Consider the following 20,603-nt stretch of genomic DNA (forward strand, 5'->3'; position numbering starts at 1 on the left):
GGTTCTAACTGTTGCTCCTTGACCTGCATCCAGGTTTCTCAGGAGGCAGGTGAGGTGGTCTGGTATTCCCCTCTGTTTAAGAATTTTCCATCAGTTTTCCACTGATCCACACAGTCGAAAGCTTTAGCATAGTCAATGAAGCAGAAATAGATGTTTTTCTGGAGTTCTCTTGCTTTTTCTATGATCCAGAGGATGTTGGCAATTTGATCTCTGGTTCCTCTGCCTTTTCTAAATCCAGCTTGAACATCTGGAAGTTCTTGGTTCACATACTGTCGAAGCCTAGCTTGGAGAATTTTGAGCATTACTTTGCTAGTGTGTGAAATGAGTGCAGTTGTGCACTCATAGGCATAGTATTTATACCTGTTTAGGCATAGTATTACTTTTTGGTTGGAATGTAGCATATTTTTATGGGATGACATGACATAAAGCTAGAAAGGTTTTATGTATATATATATATATATGTACACTATTACTGATGTTTTCAATTACCACAAACTAGTGGCTTAACACAGATTTATTGCCTTACAGTTCTTGAGGTCAGAAGTCCAAAATGGGTCTCATTGGACTAAAATTAGGATATTGGTAGGATTATGTTCCTTTCTTGAGACCAGAGTAGAATCCATTTTCAGCTTCTCTTAGGTACTGCTGCCCTCCTTCCTTGGCTTGTGGCCCACTTCTGCCTGCAAACTGATCCTCAATTTCATATGGAAATGCAAGGGACTCAGAATAGCCAGAATGATTTTGAAAATGATCAGAGTAGGAAGACTCAAGTCTCCTAATTTCAGAAGTTATGAAACAATGGTAATCAAGACAGTGTGGCATTAGCAGAAGGATGGTCTTGCAAATAATTGCAGACTCCCCTCCTTTCTGGAGCCCCCTTTCTGGGGCTCTGAGTTATTCTAAACTGTCAACTCTAGGCTTTTAAGAACTTGTTAAACATTTAGCTGATATCTTCTTGCCCACTTGTTTAGTGGCCACTTCTCATGATCTGCCAGAGGGAAAAAATTTAGGTATTCTCTCTCTTTGGGGGGGACATGTCATCCTGTGGATTTCAGTTTCCTTGCATACTCAGTCATGTCTGTACTAAACTCAAGAAAAGCTATGATATGTATAGGTCATTTGGTCTTTCCTCATTGTTACGGTGTGAGGGATATTCTCTTCCTGCTTTCTATATCCTAAGTAGGGTGGAAATAACATGGTACTTGGCCTGCAGTAGATTCAGGCAAGAATACTGGAGTGGGTTGCCATGCCCTCCTCTAGGAGATCTTCCCAACCCAGGGATCAAACCCAGGTCTCCTGTATTGTAGGCGGATTCTTTACTGTGTGAGCCACCAGGGAAGCCCAATAGATTCAACACCTTGTTAAATTTTGTTTAAATTGGGTTGAATTCATACTTAGATGCTAAGTAGTGTGCTAAGTACTTACTGCATCATCTCATTTAGTCTGCACCCCTCCTTGTAAGTTGTTGGTGCTATTATTATGTCCTTTTTTTAAGATGTAAAACTGAAGCTTAGTGGAAAAAAGGAACTAGAGACACAGCAATAGATAAACATTCTCATTGATTTTACCTCAATCACCTTTTTTCTTTCCTTCCTCCCAAATAAAATTTTTTATATACATTTTTCCCTTTTCTGAGGAAAGGCGATGCATCCTTGGCATTGCAGATTCTTATTTTCTCATTTGATGGGAAAGGAGGTACAGTATGAAAGAAAGAATGCTTGAAGGTCTCTAGTTGGACACACTTTTGAGCCTGAAGGTTCTGGGTGTTCAGTACTAGTGTCTAGGTGAATGACAAAATGACTTGTCCTGGCTACTTTGCCACTTTTCATTTTTGCCTTTCCAGTCTCCTGCTTCCAGTGTGAAATAGTTAACAGCATTCAGTTTTTAATCATAGAGTAAAATTTTAAGTGTTCTTCATTACTGTTACTTTCTTTATTAACCTGTGTGGGAATTCCTTTAGGTAGCTCTAACGCTGGGGAACTTTAATTACCTGTGCCATTTAACATTTGTCATAACAAATTTATTTGTAAGCTACCATCAACAGTAGGTAGACTAGCAAAGTGTTTTCATTCTTAAACATTTTGTTTTGTTTTTGCTCACTTTCAGAAAGGAAACTGTGTGTCTGATAAATAAGCTCAAATAAAACAAATGTTATTAATTCATCTCTTGAACTATTTTCTGCAGTTCAGTTTCTAAGATGTGTTGTTTGTAACTCACTGCATTAATCATTCTACATTTTCTCACACCTTGTTGATAGATGCAAGCTAAGTTTCATTTATTGCTTGCCTTTTCTGGAATTTCAGCACTTTTTCAGGTATTCCACATGTATAATACAAACTGGGTGATGTTACTGTGTTTGGAACAGAGACAAATGGTAAAGGTTAAGGAATAGGAACATGGAGATAAAAGGGAGAATTGTTTATATATGGGAGGATATTTTATAATGCTCTGGCTTGGTATAATAGTCACATATATGCTTCCCCCTCTCTAGTTATCAGGGAATGTGAAGAACAGAGAATGTATCCAAGAACCTAGATTTGATTATTACAACCATGAAGTTCCTGATATTGACCTCAGTGATTGTGAATTCCCACATGTCATTGAAATTTATGATTTCCCCCAAGAATTTCGTACTGAAGATCTCCTACGGATTTTCTGCACCTATCAGTAAGTATTTGCAATTGATTGAGGATGTTAGGGAAGGTGGGATGAAATTTTCTTAAAATGTCTTCTGAAAAATCATCTCTTTTGCCTTCCTATTCCCTGTCATTTATTTTAGCATCAAGTTTGTTTATTGTGTTTTCCAAGCCCATTGGAAATCTGTATCAAACCACTCTTCTAAGTTCCTTTAAAAAAATGCTAAAGTCTTTCTAGATCCCAATTTACCATTTAAGAAGAATATCATCATTGGAATCTGTCTTCATGGTGCATTTAGTCCATTTATATTTATTGTAATTATTGATATATTTGGATGTATTGCCTGCCATCTTTTTTTGTGTGTTTACTTGTCCCATCTTTTTCTCTTCTATCTTGCCTTCTTTTGGATTGATGAGGTATTTTTTTCTCACTCCATATTTTTGGGGAATGATACTATTTCTATTATTTGGTGGTTACTTTAGAAATTATAAAATGCATGCTTAATTTACCAATGACTAAGGTTAATACTTTTACACTCTTTCCAAACACTTGAAGGGTTTTAAACTCCATTCCCCAATTCCATTCCAGTGTCTCCCCGACCTCCAACTAATATACTGTTGAGATTTAGTAGTTTGAGTCTTTTTGATTTAGTTTTTTTCTTTTTGAACTCCATTTGATGTTACATTTTTTTTATATAGTCAGCATTCAGATTCATCTGCTTTCTGTATTCTTTTTGTATCGCGTATCTTTCATCTGAAATCTTTTTCCTCCTGCATGGAATAGGTTCTTTAGAATTTAATTGATAACAGCCTGCTGGGAACACACTCAATTGGATTTTGTTGTCATCATCACTGTTTCTTAATGGCTTTATTTCGGCTTCATTCTTGAAAGACATTTTTGCTGGGTATAGAATCCTAGGTTGACAATTATTTTTCTCAGGAACTTGAAGATTTTATTCTGCTTTCTCCTGGCTTTCTTAGGGTAGGATGAGAAGCCCACTGAAAGTCTGACTATTGCTTCTGAGTGTAATCTGTTTTTTCTCGTTGGGTGCTCTTAAGGTTTTCTGTCTTTGGTATTGTACCTTCCCAGTATGATGTGACTTTGTGTTTCTTTTGTTATCATTATTGAGATTATTTGGACTTCCTAAGTATTTTTCATTGGTTTTGGAGAACACTAGACATTATTTCTTCAAATGTTGCCTCTGTACTAGTCTCTTTTATATTCTCTATGATGCTGCCAGTTGAAAGTGGATTAGACCTCCTAACTTAATCCTCATGTTATCACTATCACATTTTCCATTTCTTTGTCTCCTTTATATGCTGAGTAATTTCTTTAGTTCTAATTTCTTCAACTGTGGTTAATTTGCTTTTAAATTTGTCCATTGAATTTTTAAATTTTATTTGATGTTTCTTATTTTTCATAGTTCTCTAATTTTCAAATCTGCATTTTTTTCCCCTCTGTTTTCAAGATTTAAAAAATTTCTTTTTAAGTATAGTGAGCATGGACCTTCTATAGTCGATGTCAAGTTATTCCTTTACCCGAAGTCCTTTTAATTCTGTTTTTACAAATTCTCACTCATAGTGCCTTGGTTTTTTTTGGAAGTTTGGTTATTTATTTTTTTTAACTATAAAGCTGGCCATTTCCTTTGGAATTTTATTTATGAGAATTGAGGTCTGCAATAAAAGCAGAGACTGTCTCCTGAGAAGATACGTGTTTTCTTCTGCCAGGCACCAAGGGTCCTAACAGTCCAAAAGGCTGTAAATTCAATTATTGATTTGAGGTTATTCTGACCACTGAGATAGAAATAATCAAGTAGAGAATGATAAAGTGCGATTGTTACAGCTCACCCAGTTTATTTTAACAGTACGTATAAATGTCCACCTACTTGCCTTCTTCAGCGTGGTGGTGGTTCGGTCGCCCAGTTGTGTCTGAAAGGTCCATTTACTTGCCAGTCTGATGTGGTTGTTGTCGTTCAGTTGCTCAGTTGTGGCTGACTCTTTGCAACCCCATGGACTACAGCACACCAGACTTCCCTGTCCTTCACTGTCTCCTGGAGTTTGCTCAAACTCATGTCCATTGAGTTTGATGTGGTGCCAAGGCCTTTTTTTTGTTCTTAAATTGCTAGTCTGTTGATATCAGAGTTCTTAATGTCACCCTGATATCACCTACAACTTCCCGCAAGAACTAATATCCATTCAAAGTCACCTGAGTGCAAATTCCTTATAGATTAAAATGTTTTCTCTCTTCTGAAATAATTTTTTTTTGGCTGCACCACATGGCTTGCAGGGATTGAACCCAGGTCACAGAAGTGAAAGTGCTGTGTCCTTACCACCGGACCACCAGGGGATTCCCCATCCCCTTGCCCTTTTTTTTTAAAAAACTGTTTTGCACAAACATCATGATGGATTTTGGGTTTTTTTAATGACTTCATCTTTCTCAAATCTTTCAAAGCATTAAGTTTTTATAGACATTACTCTTATGTTTCATACTCATGGTTCATTGTTTTAATTGTATTTAATAAATTATGTAGTAAACAAATTAAAACTGATGTAAATGGGTTTGAGAATAGTTGCACTATCTTTTATATATGTATGTACTTCATACATATGTAGAGTCAAAAGCGTGTCTCTGTATTTTTAACTTATAAGAAAACATAAGCTTTGCGAATAAAAGAAATAATCCCAAAAGTAAGTTATTAAGACAAATATTTTTCAGGATCTTCAAGAAAGTCATTACCAAGAAGGGATTATACTTTAATGCTGTAATCCTGCCATTAACAATAAACCAGGTCTATTGTCTGATATACAGATTTAAACTTAAAATTCACTTCATGTACATCTTGAGTTAGGGTATAGCTCCCAACTTTTCCTTAGGGTCAGATAGTAAGTATTTTGCTGCCATCATTGTACGTAAATAGCCATAAACAATAGGTAAATAAATGAGCATGACTGTATTCCTTGAAACCCTGTGTATAAAAACAAGAACCCTGTTTTTCTGTAAAGTTCCAGAACAGGCAAAACTAGTAGCTAGGTGCCTCACTTATCAGTTATGTAACTAAAAGAAAGGAGCAGTGACTGGATCCTGGAGGACAGTTAACAGTCTCTGCCGTAGACCTTACTGTAAACGTGTAGTATGGGTCAGTCAGTTTAATTCATTACAGTTATGGTAGGATCCAGTATCGGGTCTGTACCAGGTGAAGTGCATAGTAGATTTTAAAAAACAGTTGGTGAGATTAAATCCAAAATTAGACCTACCTGAAGTTGTCACTAATAATGATAATTTTTAAAACCAAGGATTAATTTTGTTGATGTCTGGAATTTTCTGAACATTAGTTAACTCTTAAGAATTATTAACTTCCTTTTGCTCTATTTCTTCCTAATTTTACCTGCAAGACTATTTTTTCTATCAAACCCAAAAATATTTTCTAAAGTGGAGAAGCGTTTTAAAGGGTTATAAAATTCTGAAGTCTAAAAGGCCCTCTAGAGCCCATCTAAGTTTTTTACCATCTTTTGTCAACTATTTTATAATATAGACTTCTACTGTGGAACTTTCTCATAGCCTTCAACTCCTGTGGTCATTTTATGGCATGGTTGAACTTACTTTTACATTAGGAAATTGTCTAACTAACCTTAAAAGCCTCTTTATTCCTTTTTCCTTCAAAGGAAATTTTTTCTTGACTAGTTGTTAAAGGGAAAAGCTACTTTAGCAGTTGTCTTTTTTTGTTGTTGTTCTTTATAGTGCTTTATTCAAAATAGAAAAGAAAAGGTCATGGTGCAAAAGCCTGTGAGTCAAACACCAGAGTCAACTTCATATTTTAATCACATCTTCATTAATATTAATCATCTGCCTGATGAATATTGTTATTAATAAAAATAATGGGCACCATTGATTTATTAAATGTCCACTAAGTGCTCAACATCGTGCCCTTTGCCTTGTCATGGATTATCTCATTTCCATTTTCACAGCAACTCCCTTAAGAAGGAATTCAACCCATTTTTAACAGATGAGCAAACCTGGTTTACAGAGAGATTAAACCAGCCCATGGCCTCAAGGTGGCAGAACCTGAATTTTACTTTCTTACTTCCCTTCTACAACTGGAAAAAAAGAATAGTCAGCCTCCCTGATTATAGTTGTCTTTTTTTTCTCTTATTTGATTGATTTTGTTTTGAATGATCCATCTCCCTCTTCCTCTCTCTCTCGTCTCTGCCCTTGAGGCTACATTTACATTAAATCCGCCTGACCTTCCCTACCTACCTCCTCCTCCTCTGATTCTTCTTTTCCTCTTATGCTTCCTTTCTCCAGTCCCCTAAAAACAAACCTTGTAAATAGTGTGATAAATACTTTACCTCCCCAGGGAACATGTGTGGATTAATTAGTTGATGTCTATAAAATGGCTGACAAGGTAAAATCCTCCCAGGTAGTTCTTTATGATGGTGTTATTGCTTTTAAAATTCAATGGCTTCTGTCCTCCAAGCCGTTTGTGTGTCATTATCCCCACTCCACCCATGCGCTTGTTGAGTGTTTCTCTCATCATGGAATGCTTTACGAGTTACTATTTGAAAGATGTTTTTTAAAAGTAAGTTTTATTTTAAGGAATAAAATTCTTTTATTTTGTTGCAGAAAGAAAGGATTTGATATTAAATGGGTGGATGATACACATGCTCTAGGAGTCTTCTCCAGTCCGATTACAGGTATTCACCCAGTGGATTTCACTGTGTTTATTGTCCATTTTCTTCTGCTTCTTTTCCTTATTTGCTTTCTATTCCAGCCACCTGGCATTTTATTCAGTGACTATAGATAAATGACAGTGACTTTTGAGGCAAGTTACTTTGGTACCCATGTGCTCCCCCCTCTCCCTTTTTACCCTAATCCAGTGGTATTTGGGGAGATAGTCAGCTTTTCAAGGTTATTTGCTGCATAACTGTCAGTTATGATAGTGCATAAACAGGTAGAGATTTAAGAAGCCAGTATGAGTAAATGTTAAATGTTTGTGATTCTGCCTCCAGCTCCACTGACAGATGAATTTGTCAGCCTTAACCTGTCCAGTGATCATTTGTAACACATACTTTCCGAGTGTATGATTTGGCCTCTTCATCGGCATCAGGATAGATCTGATGTAGAGACTTTCAGACAAATTAGAGATGTTGATTCCTGTCTGATTCATCTAAAATAAGGGTCTGCAAACTTATTCTATAAAGAGCCAGACAGTGGATATTTCAGGATATAAGGTTTCTGTTGTTAGCTAACTCTGCTGTTGAGGAAAGACAGCATCCCTTGACATTGTGCAAACAAACCGAGCACGGCTCTATTGCGGTAAAACTTTACAAAAACAGGGTGGTTGGCTGGATTGGGTCACAAAGCCATAGTTTACTAATCCCCATTTTAAAATAATCACTGTCGAGTTGTTCCTTATAGATTTTCTAGAGCTTACTATTTCTTTTGCCCATGATGAAAAAATAAATCTCAACATCTAGGAAATAATAAGAACTGGCCTTAACTATATATATATTTTGCATTACTCATCTTCATGTCTTCTACTTCTTTATATATATTTATTCTCTTTACAGCTCGTGATGCTCTTGGTAGTAAACATACCATGGTGAAGATCCGGCCCTTGTCACAGGCCACAAGAGCAGCCAAGGCCAAAGCTAGAGCTTATGCTGGTAAGCCTATAATCTCAGGAGCTTTTTCCTATTGATAGTCGTGTTCTCATTTTTTTCCCCAGCACTTGTATAGCATCCAGAGTTCTAAAGACATAACACTTTTATTTTCAGTGTTAAAAGAAATATTTTTAAGGAAAAAGGAAAAGAAAAAAGGCTCTGTTGGAATATAGCATTGGAGAAGCCACTTGGAGAGAGTGGGAGATGCGAACTGCAGGCTCTGCAGTCACCATTTTCTGATGACAGCCTTTTCCAGTTTACCTCTGTGGTTAGCAATTTGATAGAGTCACTGTAGGAAACTGTGTTAATACAGATAATGAAGGCAGGGTTGTTTGTGCTTTACCGTGTTAATTTCCTCTGATCTTCATCTATCAGGCTTGTATTAATTACTGCTGATGCAGCCCTTGTTAGTCTATTTTGTATGTTAATTACTGAGTTAAATCACTTGGAGCTAGAATGCTTTCTCTTCCTTACTCCCTCCTGCTCCCTCCGTTTCTCCCATTCAGAGTTTCTCCAGCCAGCAAAGGAGCGTCCTGAGACTTCAGCAGCCCTAGCCAGAAGGCTAGTCATCAGTGCCCTTGGGGTTCGAAGTAAGCAGAGTAAAACTGAACGGGAAGCAGAGCTTAAGAAACTGCGAGAAGCCCGAGGTGAGTTGAAGCTGATGGCATTCTTCTTTAGTTCCTTTAGAGCTCACTATAAAGCATGTGTTAAAAAAAAAAAAAATGAAGCTCATTCCATATTGTCATTTCCATTTCCTAGAAGCCTCCCACATATATTGAAATTGTTTTCATGACTTATATTTAGGAGGAAGACATGTTGGAATATGTCTGCCTGTTCCACACACCAAGGTATCCTAATCCATGCTCCTTTGTTGTTTTTCAAAGGATAGGTTCAGTCTTTTTAGCTCATCCATGGCTGTTTCTATAGTTCTTGCTCCCAACTCTCAGAAAAATTTTCCTATGAAGACATAGTAATCTCCCAGGCAGAAAACAGTATTTGCTGTGGTTTTATTGGGCCATGATTGCCATGATTTTATCAAATGGTTTAGATCTTAGGTAGAAGATAAATTAAGGAAAAGCCAGCAATTGACATTGGTGATGATAACTCTAGGATGTAATTTTTTTCTTTAAAGACAGTCCTGAGTGGCTCCATTAGAGCACATCTAGGTTAGCCTAATCTTATTATTTTCCAGTACTTAAGAGTTCTCAGAAAATATTTCAGCTGATCCACAAGCAGGGCTTTTCTTTCCCTACAGTTTGCAGTTGAGGTTAAATGTCTCTCTCCTCTTTATAGACTATTGATGTGTATGTAAAGGCTTGGGACTCCCATTGCACTTAAGTACTTTTTATCAAACTTCAGACTATAAACAGTCTGATTGCCTTAGTCCACAATCTGTGGAACCTGAAGGCAGTTTATTCTGAAAATTCCACTTACTGAAAAGTAGCTTCATTTTTTCATTAAACAAATTGAAGTTTCAAACTCCTTGCTTATTGCCGGTCTAACAAGGCCATTAATACTTCCTGTCCACTCTGCTTTGGTGATAGCAGGCAGCTTGCAGACTCTCAGCTGCACTGACCAGATAACCAGTGACAGAGTGTGTCATGGCAGGTGCTAGAGTTTCAGAGCTGAACCCAACTAATTTGTTGAAACCTTAATGATTATAATGAGGCAGTTTTGATTTTTCACATGCATTCTTGACTTAAAGACCTCCTTGAGATTGTAGGAACAGGGGAAGATCCCTCTGGTTTTTATATGTGGCACTGTCAGAACTAGATTAAAGTGGGATGTGCAGTGTCCTTAACCCTTTATTAATTGGTCATCTCTGAGGAAAATGATTTCTCTGTCATAACCACAGTCATCTCAGAAAGTCAGTAGCGGGTAATAACTGTGGTAGGTATAAAAGGAGATGTGATTCTTTTTGCAGTGTATCATGCTTCCCTATGAGTGTAATGTCACCTGTATTTCGACAGGTACTGCAACAATAGTTTTGTGTGGATATCGCCTGAGTACCCCACTGTTTCTCTGTAGGGCCATCATCATACAGGCACACTTGAATTTAAGTGCCCAGCTATACAAAGGACATTTCAGTGATGCAGTTAAAAATGAGGCTTTTGGCTAAGTGGTACCCTGGTACATACTTTCTTAAAGAAGCCTTTCAGTTGTGAATAGAGACCCACTGTGATAAATTTCTCCTATCCATTGGTGCTAAAACTATACAGGTTATAGAGGACTCTTCCTTTGTTGGGTCTCAGAACTCTCTCATTCTTTATATCTGAGAAAATGCCTATGGAAAATTCCAATATAGCTTTCTGGCTGCTTAGGCATTAAGCATATACTCTAATAATTGCCTGCATGGAACCTAAAACTGCTCACTTAAAAGATTTTTTTTTCTGTGAAAATGAAAAGTACTGTTTAGATATTAAATAGAACAGATATTTTTGTTCCAAATCTTCCACCGGAGGGAAGGAGGTCAGTGCAGCACAAGAAATGACATTATAGACTATGGAATCAGACTGCCTGGGTCTGTATCTAAGCTCTACCATTTACTGGCTGTGTCACCCTGGGCAAATTACTTACTCTCTGGAGGCCTCTGTTTCCTCATCCATAAAATGGAAATCAAGTGAGATAATCCACAAAAGGTACTTAGTCATTTTCAAAACTCATAGGAATGCTCTCCTTCCTGTTTCTCTAGGCCTATAATAGGTACAGAGAAACAGGCAATGATAGATAAATATTAGCTGCTGCTGTTTTTAGTAATAGTAGCAATATCATTTTATGGTGAGTCCAGCACAGATTCCAGTGCATATTTTTTTCTTGTCATTAATCTTTGTTTTAAGTTGCCTCTGATACTCTTATCAACTAAATTTGGCATTCACTGAGTACCTGCCCCTGTGCAAGGCATTGTGCTCCCTAATTAGGAAAACTAGAGAGAGAGCAGGATTTTGTTCCTCTCTTTAAGACCTACAGTCTGGTAGAGATATCTGCCTTGAGTAAGAAAGAAAATATGAACCTGATATTTTAAGCAGTTGTTTCTTCTCTTCACTTCCTAAGATTTTAAGATTAAAAGTCACGAAAAGGTTTTTGCAATTAAAAGGATTGAAGGAAGCTCCTGGCAGTATAACGTGTTATGCTAACTCTTTATGGGAATGATATTATCTCCATTTTAGAGAGGTAAGGTATCAATAACTGGCCTAAGGTTACCCAACTGGTAAATTGTGAGGTGGTATTGGAACCTTGGCCTCTCTAATTAAAACCCATGTTCCTTCTACAAGCCTGTATTCCCTTTTGAAGGAGTTTTGGGGGTAATTAACATTTTTTTTTCCCAGTAAAAAAATTTTTTAAGGTCTTCAGAAAATAAAATATGACAGGCTTCTTTTTGGTTATCTGTTCCAGTGGTTAAGAGCTTTTACTTATCAGAAAATTCTTCCTTAAGTCTAACTGAAATCTATACAATAGTTTAAAAGTTTCTTCTTAGGATATTTACTAGAAATCAGAAGCATCTGGACACCATTCTGTTCTAACAGCTTTTAACTATAAAGATCAAGGGCAGGTCATTTAAGAATGAGAGGATCTGGACTATTAATAGAGTTTTTGCCATTAACTAGCTATGTAGCTGTTTGCAGGTCTGTTATACCTCCCTGTGCCCCAGTTTCCAATACAGTGAAAGCAATGCTTGACTCAACTAACCTTGGAGAATTCTTTGAGCAACATAAGTTAACATATATAAAAACGTTTCGAAAGGTGCTTTATGTATTTAGAATACTATTGTTTGTGTGACTCTTGGGAAGTTAATATTCATTATAATAATACATGCCAGTAATGACAAATATGTACTGTGTACTATTGTTCCCCACTCATTATCTATGACCGACAGTGCTCATCAGTCATGACACTCTTTCTTGGTGACTTTTGACTTGACCATTTACTGCTGCTGCTAAGTCACTTCAGTCGTGTCTGACTCTGTGTGACCCCATAGACGGAAGCCCACCAGGCTCCCCCTTCCCTGGGATTCTCCAGGCTAGTTGATCAGAATTAGTATGAAATTGAAATCTGTGTGCCATCCTGATATAGGTACTTTTATTATTAATACTAGGGCTTCCCAGAAGGTGCAGTGGTAAAGACTCAGCCTGCCAGTGCAGCAGACAGAAGAGATGAGGGTTCGGTCTCTGGGTCAGGAAGATCCCCTGGAGTAGGAAATGACAACCTACTCCAGTATTCTTGCCTGAAAACTTCCATGGACAGAGGAACCAGCGGGCTACAGTCCATGGGGTTGCAAAGAGACATGACCGAGTGCATGTGTGCATGCGCGCACACACATACACACACGCATTAATAATTCTATGGAAAAAAATCTCATAGCCTCTCTTTTTCCCACTTCACAAGTTCTGCTGTCTGGCACAGTGCTTAGTTTGTAAAGATACTCAGCTACATATTCATTAACATGAATGACATCAGTTACTTTAGTTTTTCTTCATTAAGTCTTATTTCACTCATGATTCTACTCTGAACCCTTTCAAGTCCTCCATGATTTTCTTTATAAAACCCAGAGTTAAACATCGCATATGGAACCTTTCTAATTAATGAATTTGGAATTTGGGATTTTTGAAGTATAAATACTTTCCTGATAATTTCCTCTGCTCTGCTTTGGTCTTCTTAACCATTTTATTGAGGAGTCTTTGTCTTAATCCTTAAAAAAAGAGATTAAGAAAGTAATCTTGGAGAAGGGAATGGCAAACCACTTCAGTATTCTTGCCTTGAGAACACCATGAACAGTATGAAAAGGCAAAAAGTTAGGACAATGAAAGATGAACTCCCCAGGTCAATAGGTGCCCAATATGCTACTGGAGATCAGTGGAGAAATAACTCCAGAAAGAATGAAGAGATGGAGCCAAAGCAAAAACAGCATCCAGTTGTGGATGTGACTGGTGATGGGAGTTAAGTCCGATGCTGTAAAGAGCAATATTGCATAGGAACCTGGAATGTTAGGTCCATGAATCAAGGCAAATTGGAAGTGGTCAAACAGGAGATGGCAAGAGTGAACGTCGACATTTTAGGAATTGGTGAACTAAAATGAACTGGAATGGGTGAATTTAACTCAGATGACCATTATATCTACTACTGTGGGCAAGAATCCCTTAGAAGTAATGGAGTAGCCATCATAGTCAACAAAAGAGTCTGAAATGCAGTACTTGGATGAGGTCTCAAAAACGACAGAATGATCTCTGTCAGTGATCTTTCATCATTCACAGTAAATGATAAAATCACATTTTAAAGTCCAAACTCAGGAATATATGTAAAATTTTCCCATGTTCTACTTGTCAGAACACTTAATTCCCATCTAAAGTTGGAATCAGAGTTCTCAGAATAAGCTACTCTCATTTTAAAAGCCAGCTATAATTTTGTTTCATAACTGTGTGTCATTTTACTCTTGGGGGAGGATGATTAATTGGCCACTTCTGAAAGGCCATCTTTTGGGGCACAGGCCTGAGAGGCAGAGTAAGTAAACAATAATTTGATCCCTTAGTTTGATTAATGAAATCACTAAGAACTTAAAAGTAAAATCATCTCTGTAGGATACCTAGTCAACTGTAATAAAAATCTAATCACAATCACTGCTTTCTGAAGTCCTTTTTAGGAATTCCGTTATTCTGCCTTCAAGGACAGCGCTGCATTGCTGACTCACAGGCTCGGTCTTATGGCATTTTCTTGGTGTCCTTTCTCCCTAAGCCTGAAATCTAAAACTTGCTAAAATGCAGAGGTTATTTATATTAGCTCTCCTTGATCTACCAGGTCTGCCAATCCATAAAAGAAGGCAATTAGATTAGTTTGACTAGACTTGTATTTCAAGTCTTCATGTTGATTTTTACTCTGTAGGTGGCTACAAGTAGATTTTGTGATCATTTTTCATTGTTTTCTTAGGTGTAGAAGTAAATTTTGAAGGTTTTAATTTCCATCTCTTTTCTTTATTGTTTTAAAGATGACACCAAACTGGCCCCTTTTTCATTTTCAGCACTTTCCATTTCCTCAGTGAGAACTCAACTCATTTAATATAATTATTTCTGCCAATTTATTTATTATACTGAGAAAAGTCTTCAGGGCTTTAGGTTAATCATTTCATACTAATATTCTCTTCTTCTTTGGTTCCATGCCCTCATGGCTGCTGTTGGGCTTTCTCTTAGTTTACTTTTTTAATTGGTGGAGTTAAAGTTAATAGGAGTTTTTTTTTTAATGCAGTCTATCAGCTATTATCTCCTTTCTTTAGTAAAAGGCAACATGTTTATTCTTTACTTTTCTGACCATATTTTTTTTTTTCACATTTTTTTCTTTTCTGTGTAAATATTTTCAGATCCTGTCTTCAGATGTCAGGGTAGTGGAAAGTATTCTGATTTAAGAACTAAGGGCCTGGGTTCCAGCTTCAGGTTTTCACTGGTTATGTAACCTTAGGCAAGTCACTTGACTCCTCCAAGCTTCCATTTCTTCTTTAAAATGAAGAAAATATATTTAGGTCTTATCCTAACCTGTATTTATGTATTCTGTTCGTGTTCTGTATTTCTAAATTTAAGCCTCACATTTTCACTGTTTCTTTGTGCTTCTCAATTTGTCTCCCTATTCTTGCTGATTTTATCATATGGTTTACCACCAGAATTTCCTCTTATATTTACATATATTTGGTAATGTAGATCTACAGTCTTTTGTTAGAAAGCGTTAGGATAGGAAATGTTTCAGAAATCTAAACTATTCCAATTTTACAAAGATAATATGTTTATCTTAATACCTGTTTTCCTAACACCAAAATCGAATCCATTAGCATTAATATTTCTGTAACAGACTGACTAGTCACACTAAATGTCATATAAAGGCTATAACGCAGCCTCATGACCTTTCAGGTTATAGTATAGTTAAAGGGACTTTGGTCCCAAGCTTTTTAAAAAACAATTTTTTTTTTTTCAATGCTACTTGGATTTTGAAATTGTGAATTATGGGCCAAAATTCTGTTTTTCTACTGCTCCTGGATTTCCTTTCTTATAACATCCCACATTGCCTTTCTGGTTTACCTCTCTGAGCTTATTGAAATATCTAAGTTCTAATAATTCACTTGTCTGGTTTCTTCACTTTTTCTTGGAACCCAGACCAGTTTTTGTTTTTGTCCAAGCCTGCCTTTAGATCCTCTCCTAACTTTTCCCTGTTTTTAAGGATCAGAACCAGCATAGACCAGTTATCCTTAGTTCTGTCTCCCTGGAGAATCCCAACCCAGTTTAAGCCTGCCTTGAAGCTGAGTCCAGGACTCTGAATTAACTAGCCTTCAGTTGGGAAGTTGGCTACCCCTATTTTTTGCTTCTTGTAACTTTGCTGCTATTTTTAGATAGTGCCACAAGAGGGTGCCCACATAGCAGCAAATTTCTCTTTCTCACATTTCCAAGTGCCAGTCAGCTTCCTTATCAAGTTCTTTGCCTTTAAAGTTGAGTCAAATATAGTATAAGAATTTTTGTAAGGTATTCTGCTAATTTGGAAAGATACATCAAAATAGCAAGTATTGATATTAACTCTAAACTCACTTTGATTTCTAGAATTTCCCTTGGTTCATGACTTGCAAATCTTTTACAGACATTATCTGAAATAATTGCCCTTGGAAGGAAGCACTTAGGCTTAATTATCTACATTTTATAGTGTCAGGATCAGTGACTGACTAGCCATGAAATTAGAACTGGTATTGTGGCACCTAGTGAAGCGCTTGGGTCACCAAACCGTGTATGGTATGTACTGTCTCAGGTCTTGGTGAAAGTGTTAAATGGAAACCAAGCTTCTGTGTTAAAATTTGAAGATGGTTTGCTCTGATTTGGGCATTTTTTTGATTTTAGAAATAGTTTTTATTTTCCCTTCATTATATGTGGTCTTTTTTCCATGTTGGAATTGGTATTCCAGAAGATTTCTGGCTCTTAAAAGTACTCTGAAAATATTAAAATTTGATTTTCCTGTGAAGTATTTTTTTGTAGGATTGTAGTAGAGAGATCGGATAAGGCAGTGGCACCCCACTGCAGTACTCTTGCCTGGAAAATCTCATGGACAGAGGAGCCTGGAAGGCTGCAGTCCATGGGGTCGCTGAGGGTCGGACACGACTGAGCGACTTCACTTTCACTTTTCACTTTCATGCATTGGAGAAGGAAATGGCAACCCACTCCAGTGTTCTTGCCTGGAGAATCCCAGGGACGGGGGAGCCTGGTGGGCTGCCATCTATGGGGTCGCACAGAGTTGGACACGACTGAAATGACTTAGCAGCAGCAGCAGCAGTAAAGAGATATTACTAAAGCCCAGTGTCTACTATTTAGAAGGTAGAAAAAAAAATATTACAACATATTCTTGATCCCTTTTGAAATATTTATAAAGATCAGTCAGTCAGTCAGTTCAGTCACTCCGTCATGTCTGACTCTTTGAGACCCCATGAACCTCAGCATGCCAGGCCTCCCTTGTCCATCACCAACTCCCGGAGTTCACCCAAACCCATGTCCATCGAGTCAGTGATGCCATCCAGCCATCTCATCCTCTGTCGTCCCCTTCTCCTCTTGCCCCCAATCCCTCCCAGCATCAGGGTCTTTTCTAATGAGTCAGCTCTTCACATCAGGTGGCCAAAGTATTGGAGTTTCAACTTCAAAAATCAGTCCTTCCAATGAACACCCAGTACTGATCGCCTTTAGGATGGACTGGTTGGATCTCCTTGCAGTCCAAGGGACTCTCAAGAGTCTTCTCCAACACCACAGTTCAAAAGCATCAATTCTTCAGTGCTCAGCTTTCTTCACAGTCCAACTCTCACATCCATACATGACCACTGGGAAAACCATAGCCTTGACTAGACAGACCTTTGTTGGAAAAGTAGTGCCTCTGCTTTTTAATATGCTGTCTAGGTTGGTCATAACTTTCCTTCCAAGGAGTAAGCGTCTTTTAATTTCATGGCTGCAATCAGCATCCGCAGTGATTTTGGAACCCAAAAAAATAAAGTCTGACACCGGTTCCACTTTTTCCCCATCTATTTGCCATGAAGTGATGGGACCAGATGCCATGATCTTTGTTTTCTGAATGTTGAGCTTTAAGCCAACTTTTTCACTCTCCTCTTTCACTTTCATCAAGAAGCTTTTTAGTTCCTCTTCACTTTCTGCCATAAGGGTGGTGTCATCTGCATATCTGAGGTCCTTGATATTTCTCCTGGCAATCTTGATTCCAGCTTGTGCTTCTTCCAGCCCAGCGTTCCTCATGATGTACTCTGCATATAAGTTAAGTAAGCAGGGTGACAATATACAACCTTGACGTACTCCTTTTCCTATTTGGAACCAGTCTGTTGTTCCATGTCCAGTTGTAACTGTTGCTTCCTGACCTGCATACAGGTTTCTCAAGAGGCAGGTCAGGTGGTCTGGTATTCCCATCTCTCTCAGAATTTTCCACAGTTTATTAAAGATCAGTGGACTGGGAATAATGGCCAGTTTCACTGAAGCACTAATGCAGTTGAGAAAGAGAACTAAAATAAATACCTTACTAGCAAGATAAGAATCTGGATCCTCCTAGGTTCTGACTTTTATTCCATATGCTTTTAATTTCTATTAGCCCCAGACCTTTCTGTTTTTATTGTATAGTAATGCTAACACTCCTCTCTGCTGCCGCCCCTGACCTTGGACGTGGGGTAGCTCAGAATTCTCAAAGCCAGGCTTCAGCAATATGTGAACCATGAACTTCCAGATGTTTAAGCGGTTTTAGAAAAGGCAGAGGAACCAGAGATTAAATTGCCAACATCCACTGGATCATTGAAAAAAAAAGAGAGTTCCAGAAAAACATCTATTTCTGCTTCATTGACTATGCCAAAGCCTTTGACTGTGTGGATCACAAGAAACTGGAAAATTCTGAAAGAGATGGGAATACCAGACCACCTGACCTGCCTCTTGAGAAACCTGTATGCAGGTCAGGAAGCAACAGTTAGAACTGGACATGGAATAACAGACTGGTTCCAAATAGGAAAAGGAGTACGTTACCCTGCTTACTTAACTTATATGCAGAGTACATCATGAGGAACGCTGGGCTGGATGAAGCACAAGCTGGAATCAAGATTGCCAGGAGAAATATCAAGGACCTCAGATATGCAGATGACACCACCCTTACGGCAGAAAGTGAAGAGGAACTCAAAAGCCTCTTGATGAAAGTGAAAGAGGAGAGTGAAAATATTGACTTAAAGCTCAACATTCAGAAAACTAAGATCATGGCATCTGGCCCCATCACTTCATGGGAAATAGATGGGGAAACAGTGTCAGGCTTTATTTTTTTGGGTTCCAAAATCACTGCAGATGGTGACGGCAGCCATGAAATTAAAAGATGCTTACTCCTTGGAAGGAAAGTTATGACCAACCTAGACAGCATATTAAAAAGCAGAGACATTACTTTTCCAACAAAGGTCCGTCTAGTCAAGGCTATGGTTTTCCCAGTGGTCATGTATGGATGTTAGAGTTGGACTGTGAAGAAAGCTGAGCACTGAAGAATTGATGCTTTTGAACTGTGGTGTTGGAGAAGACTCTTGAGAGTCCCTTGGACTGCAAGGAGATCCAACCAGTCTATCCTACAGGAGATCAGTCCTGGGTGTTCATTGGAAGGACTGATGCTAAAGCTGAAACTCCAATAATTTGTCCACCTTGTGCGAAGAGTTGACTCATTAGAAAAGACCCTGATGCTGGGAGGGATTGGGGGCAGGAGGAGAAGGGGACGACAGAGGATGAGATGGCTGGATGGCATCATCCCCTGGATGGACATGAGTTTGGGTAAACTCTGGGAGTTGGTGATGGACAGGGAGGCCTGTCGTGCTGCGATTCATGGGGTCGCAAAGAGTTGGACACGACTGAGCAACTGAACTGAATGCTAACACTGTTTCAACTTACAAAGCACTTGGAAAGTTAAAAATATTAACTCTTGGAATCAGGTAAGAGAATACCAGGGAATCTACCCATTTCTTGATTAAAATTTGCCTTGTAATTCAGATTAAGGGAAAGTTACTGGTTATGTGAAGTTATACTACTACTTTTAACACTGCTTTTATTTACAGAGAGAAAACGATTGGAAGCCAAGCAACGGGAAGCCATCTGGGAAGGCAGAGACCAGTCTGCAGTTTGAACATCACTTGATGAAAGGGATAATTCCAGGAATTCAGAAAGTACTTCCAGTTTTCAGAGGATTTTTCCAGACCTCTGTGTACATGCAGATGTGCGTGTTAATGAAAGAAAGAGATAAAGCGATCAAGACAAGGGCTGACTGGGTATAAGAAGATGATCAACTCCTGTTTGTCTTCACTCCTACGTGCAGTTCTTTGGAATGGCCTTACTGTGTTGGATGTGGAAGGAAGCCATCAGCTTGGGAGAAACTTGGAGGATGTGACTTCCAAGAATCCTCTGGACAGGGCAAGCCATGCTTCCAAGATTTTTAAGTGAAAGCAAAACAGAGGATTCAAACCTGTGACGATGGGAGATTTAGGCCCTGCAAAGGCAGGGTGTTCTTAGTACCTCACAAAGCTGAGACCAGCAATATTACGGGGGGCAGATGAGGCAGGTGGGGGACAGAGGGGAGGGAGCCGCTAGTACAAAGAGGTGGGCCGATATCTGGTGTAGTTGGTATTCACAGAATCTACACTGCTGGTTCCAGAACCCCAGAGTGGGTGAACTTCAGCAGGTGTAGGCACGTGGACTCCAGATCTTGTACTAAGCTGAGTGCCTGGGGCTGTTCCAGCTGCATGGCAGCCAGGGGCTTGCCAGCTTCATTCCTCATAGGAAGCTAGTCTTGGGAGCTGGGTGCCAGTTCCGGTTTAAACAGCACTATCATGTTATAAGAGGGAGACATTAAAGCCCATTTTGTGATATACATCACTCAGCTGTTGGTCAGTTTTGTCATTCCCACAAAGAAATGGGAGAGCAGTTCTCCCCTTATTTTCACCCCTATAACGCTGTGTAGAGGATTCGGTGGGCCTGTTGGTTTAACTGAACCCTGCTGAGTGGACTGCTGATCATCTGGTGCCCGAGAGTACACTACAAAAATACTCCCCTGGGATTGGTTTATGGCGGCTTCTCTCCCCTTCCTGTCCTCTTCACACATCCCCACCCTACCCTCTTGCCTTTGCCATTTCGTCCAGTCTGACATCCTGCAGAAGCCATCTGGCACACAGTGTGTTTTTGGTATGGTCTTCTCTGCCCATGCCAGAGGCATTTGGCAAGCCACACCAGACTTTCCATTACAGTGAAGAGCAGCCAGGATCAAACACACACCTCTGGGCACTGAGAGATTTCC

General features: G+C 38.7%; 1 protein-coding gene across 8 annotated transcripts in view; it reads left to right on the plus strand.

Annotated features, from left to right (window-relative positions):
* Positions 1 to 20,185, plus strand: part of R3HCC1L (R3H domain and coiled-coil containing 1 like) — a 71,135-nt gene extending 50,950 nt beyond the window's left edge. For all 8 annotated transcript variants that reach the window (XM_055424920.2, XM_055424916.2, XM_055424917.2 and 5 more), the window contains 5 exons: positions 2,492 to 2,667; positions 7,258 to 7,328; positions 8,205 to 8,300; positions 8,804 to 8,944; positions 19,372 to 20,185. In XM_055424920.2, coding sequence (XP_055280895.2) covers positions 2,492 to 2,667; positions 7,258 to 7,328; positions 8,205 to 8,300; positions 8,804 to 8,944; positions 19,372 to 19,439 — 552 coding nt within the window. In that variant the 3' untranslated portion in view covers positions 19,440 to 20,185. The remainder of the gene's footprint in view (positions 1 to 2,491; positions 2,668 to 7,257; positions 7,329 to 8,204; positions 8,301 to 8,803; positions 8,945 to 19,371) is intronic.
* The last annotated feature ends 418 nt before the right edge of the window (positions 20,186 to 20,603 follow it).

The sequence above is a fragment of the Moschus berezovskii genome, chromosome 12, assembly GCF_049115385.1.
Source record: "Moschus berezovskii isolate FMDL1 chromosome 12, NW_MosBer_1.0, whole genome shotgun sequence".
In the NCBI taxonomy this organism is placed as follows: Eukaryota; Metazoa; Chordata; class Mammalia; order Artiodactyla; family Moschidae; genus Moschus; species Moschus berezovskii.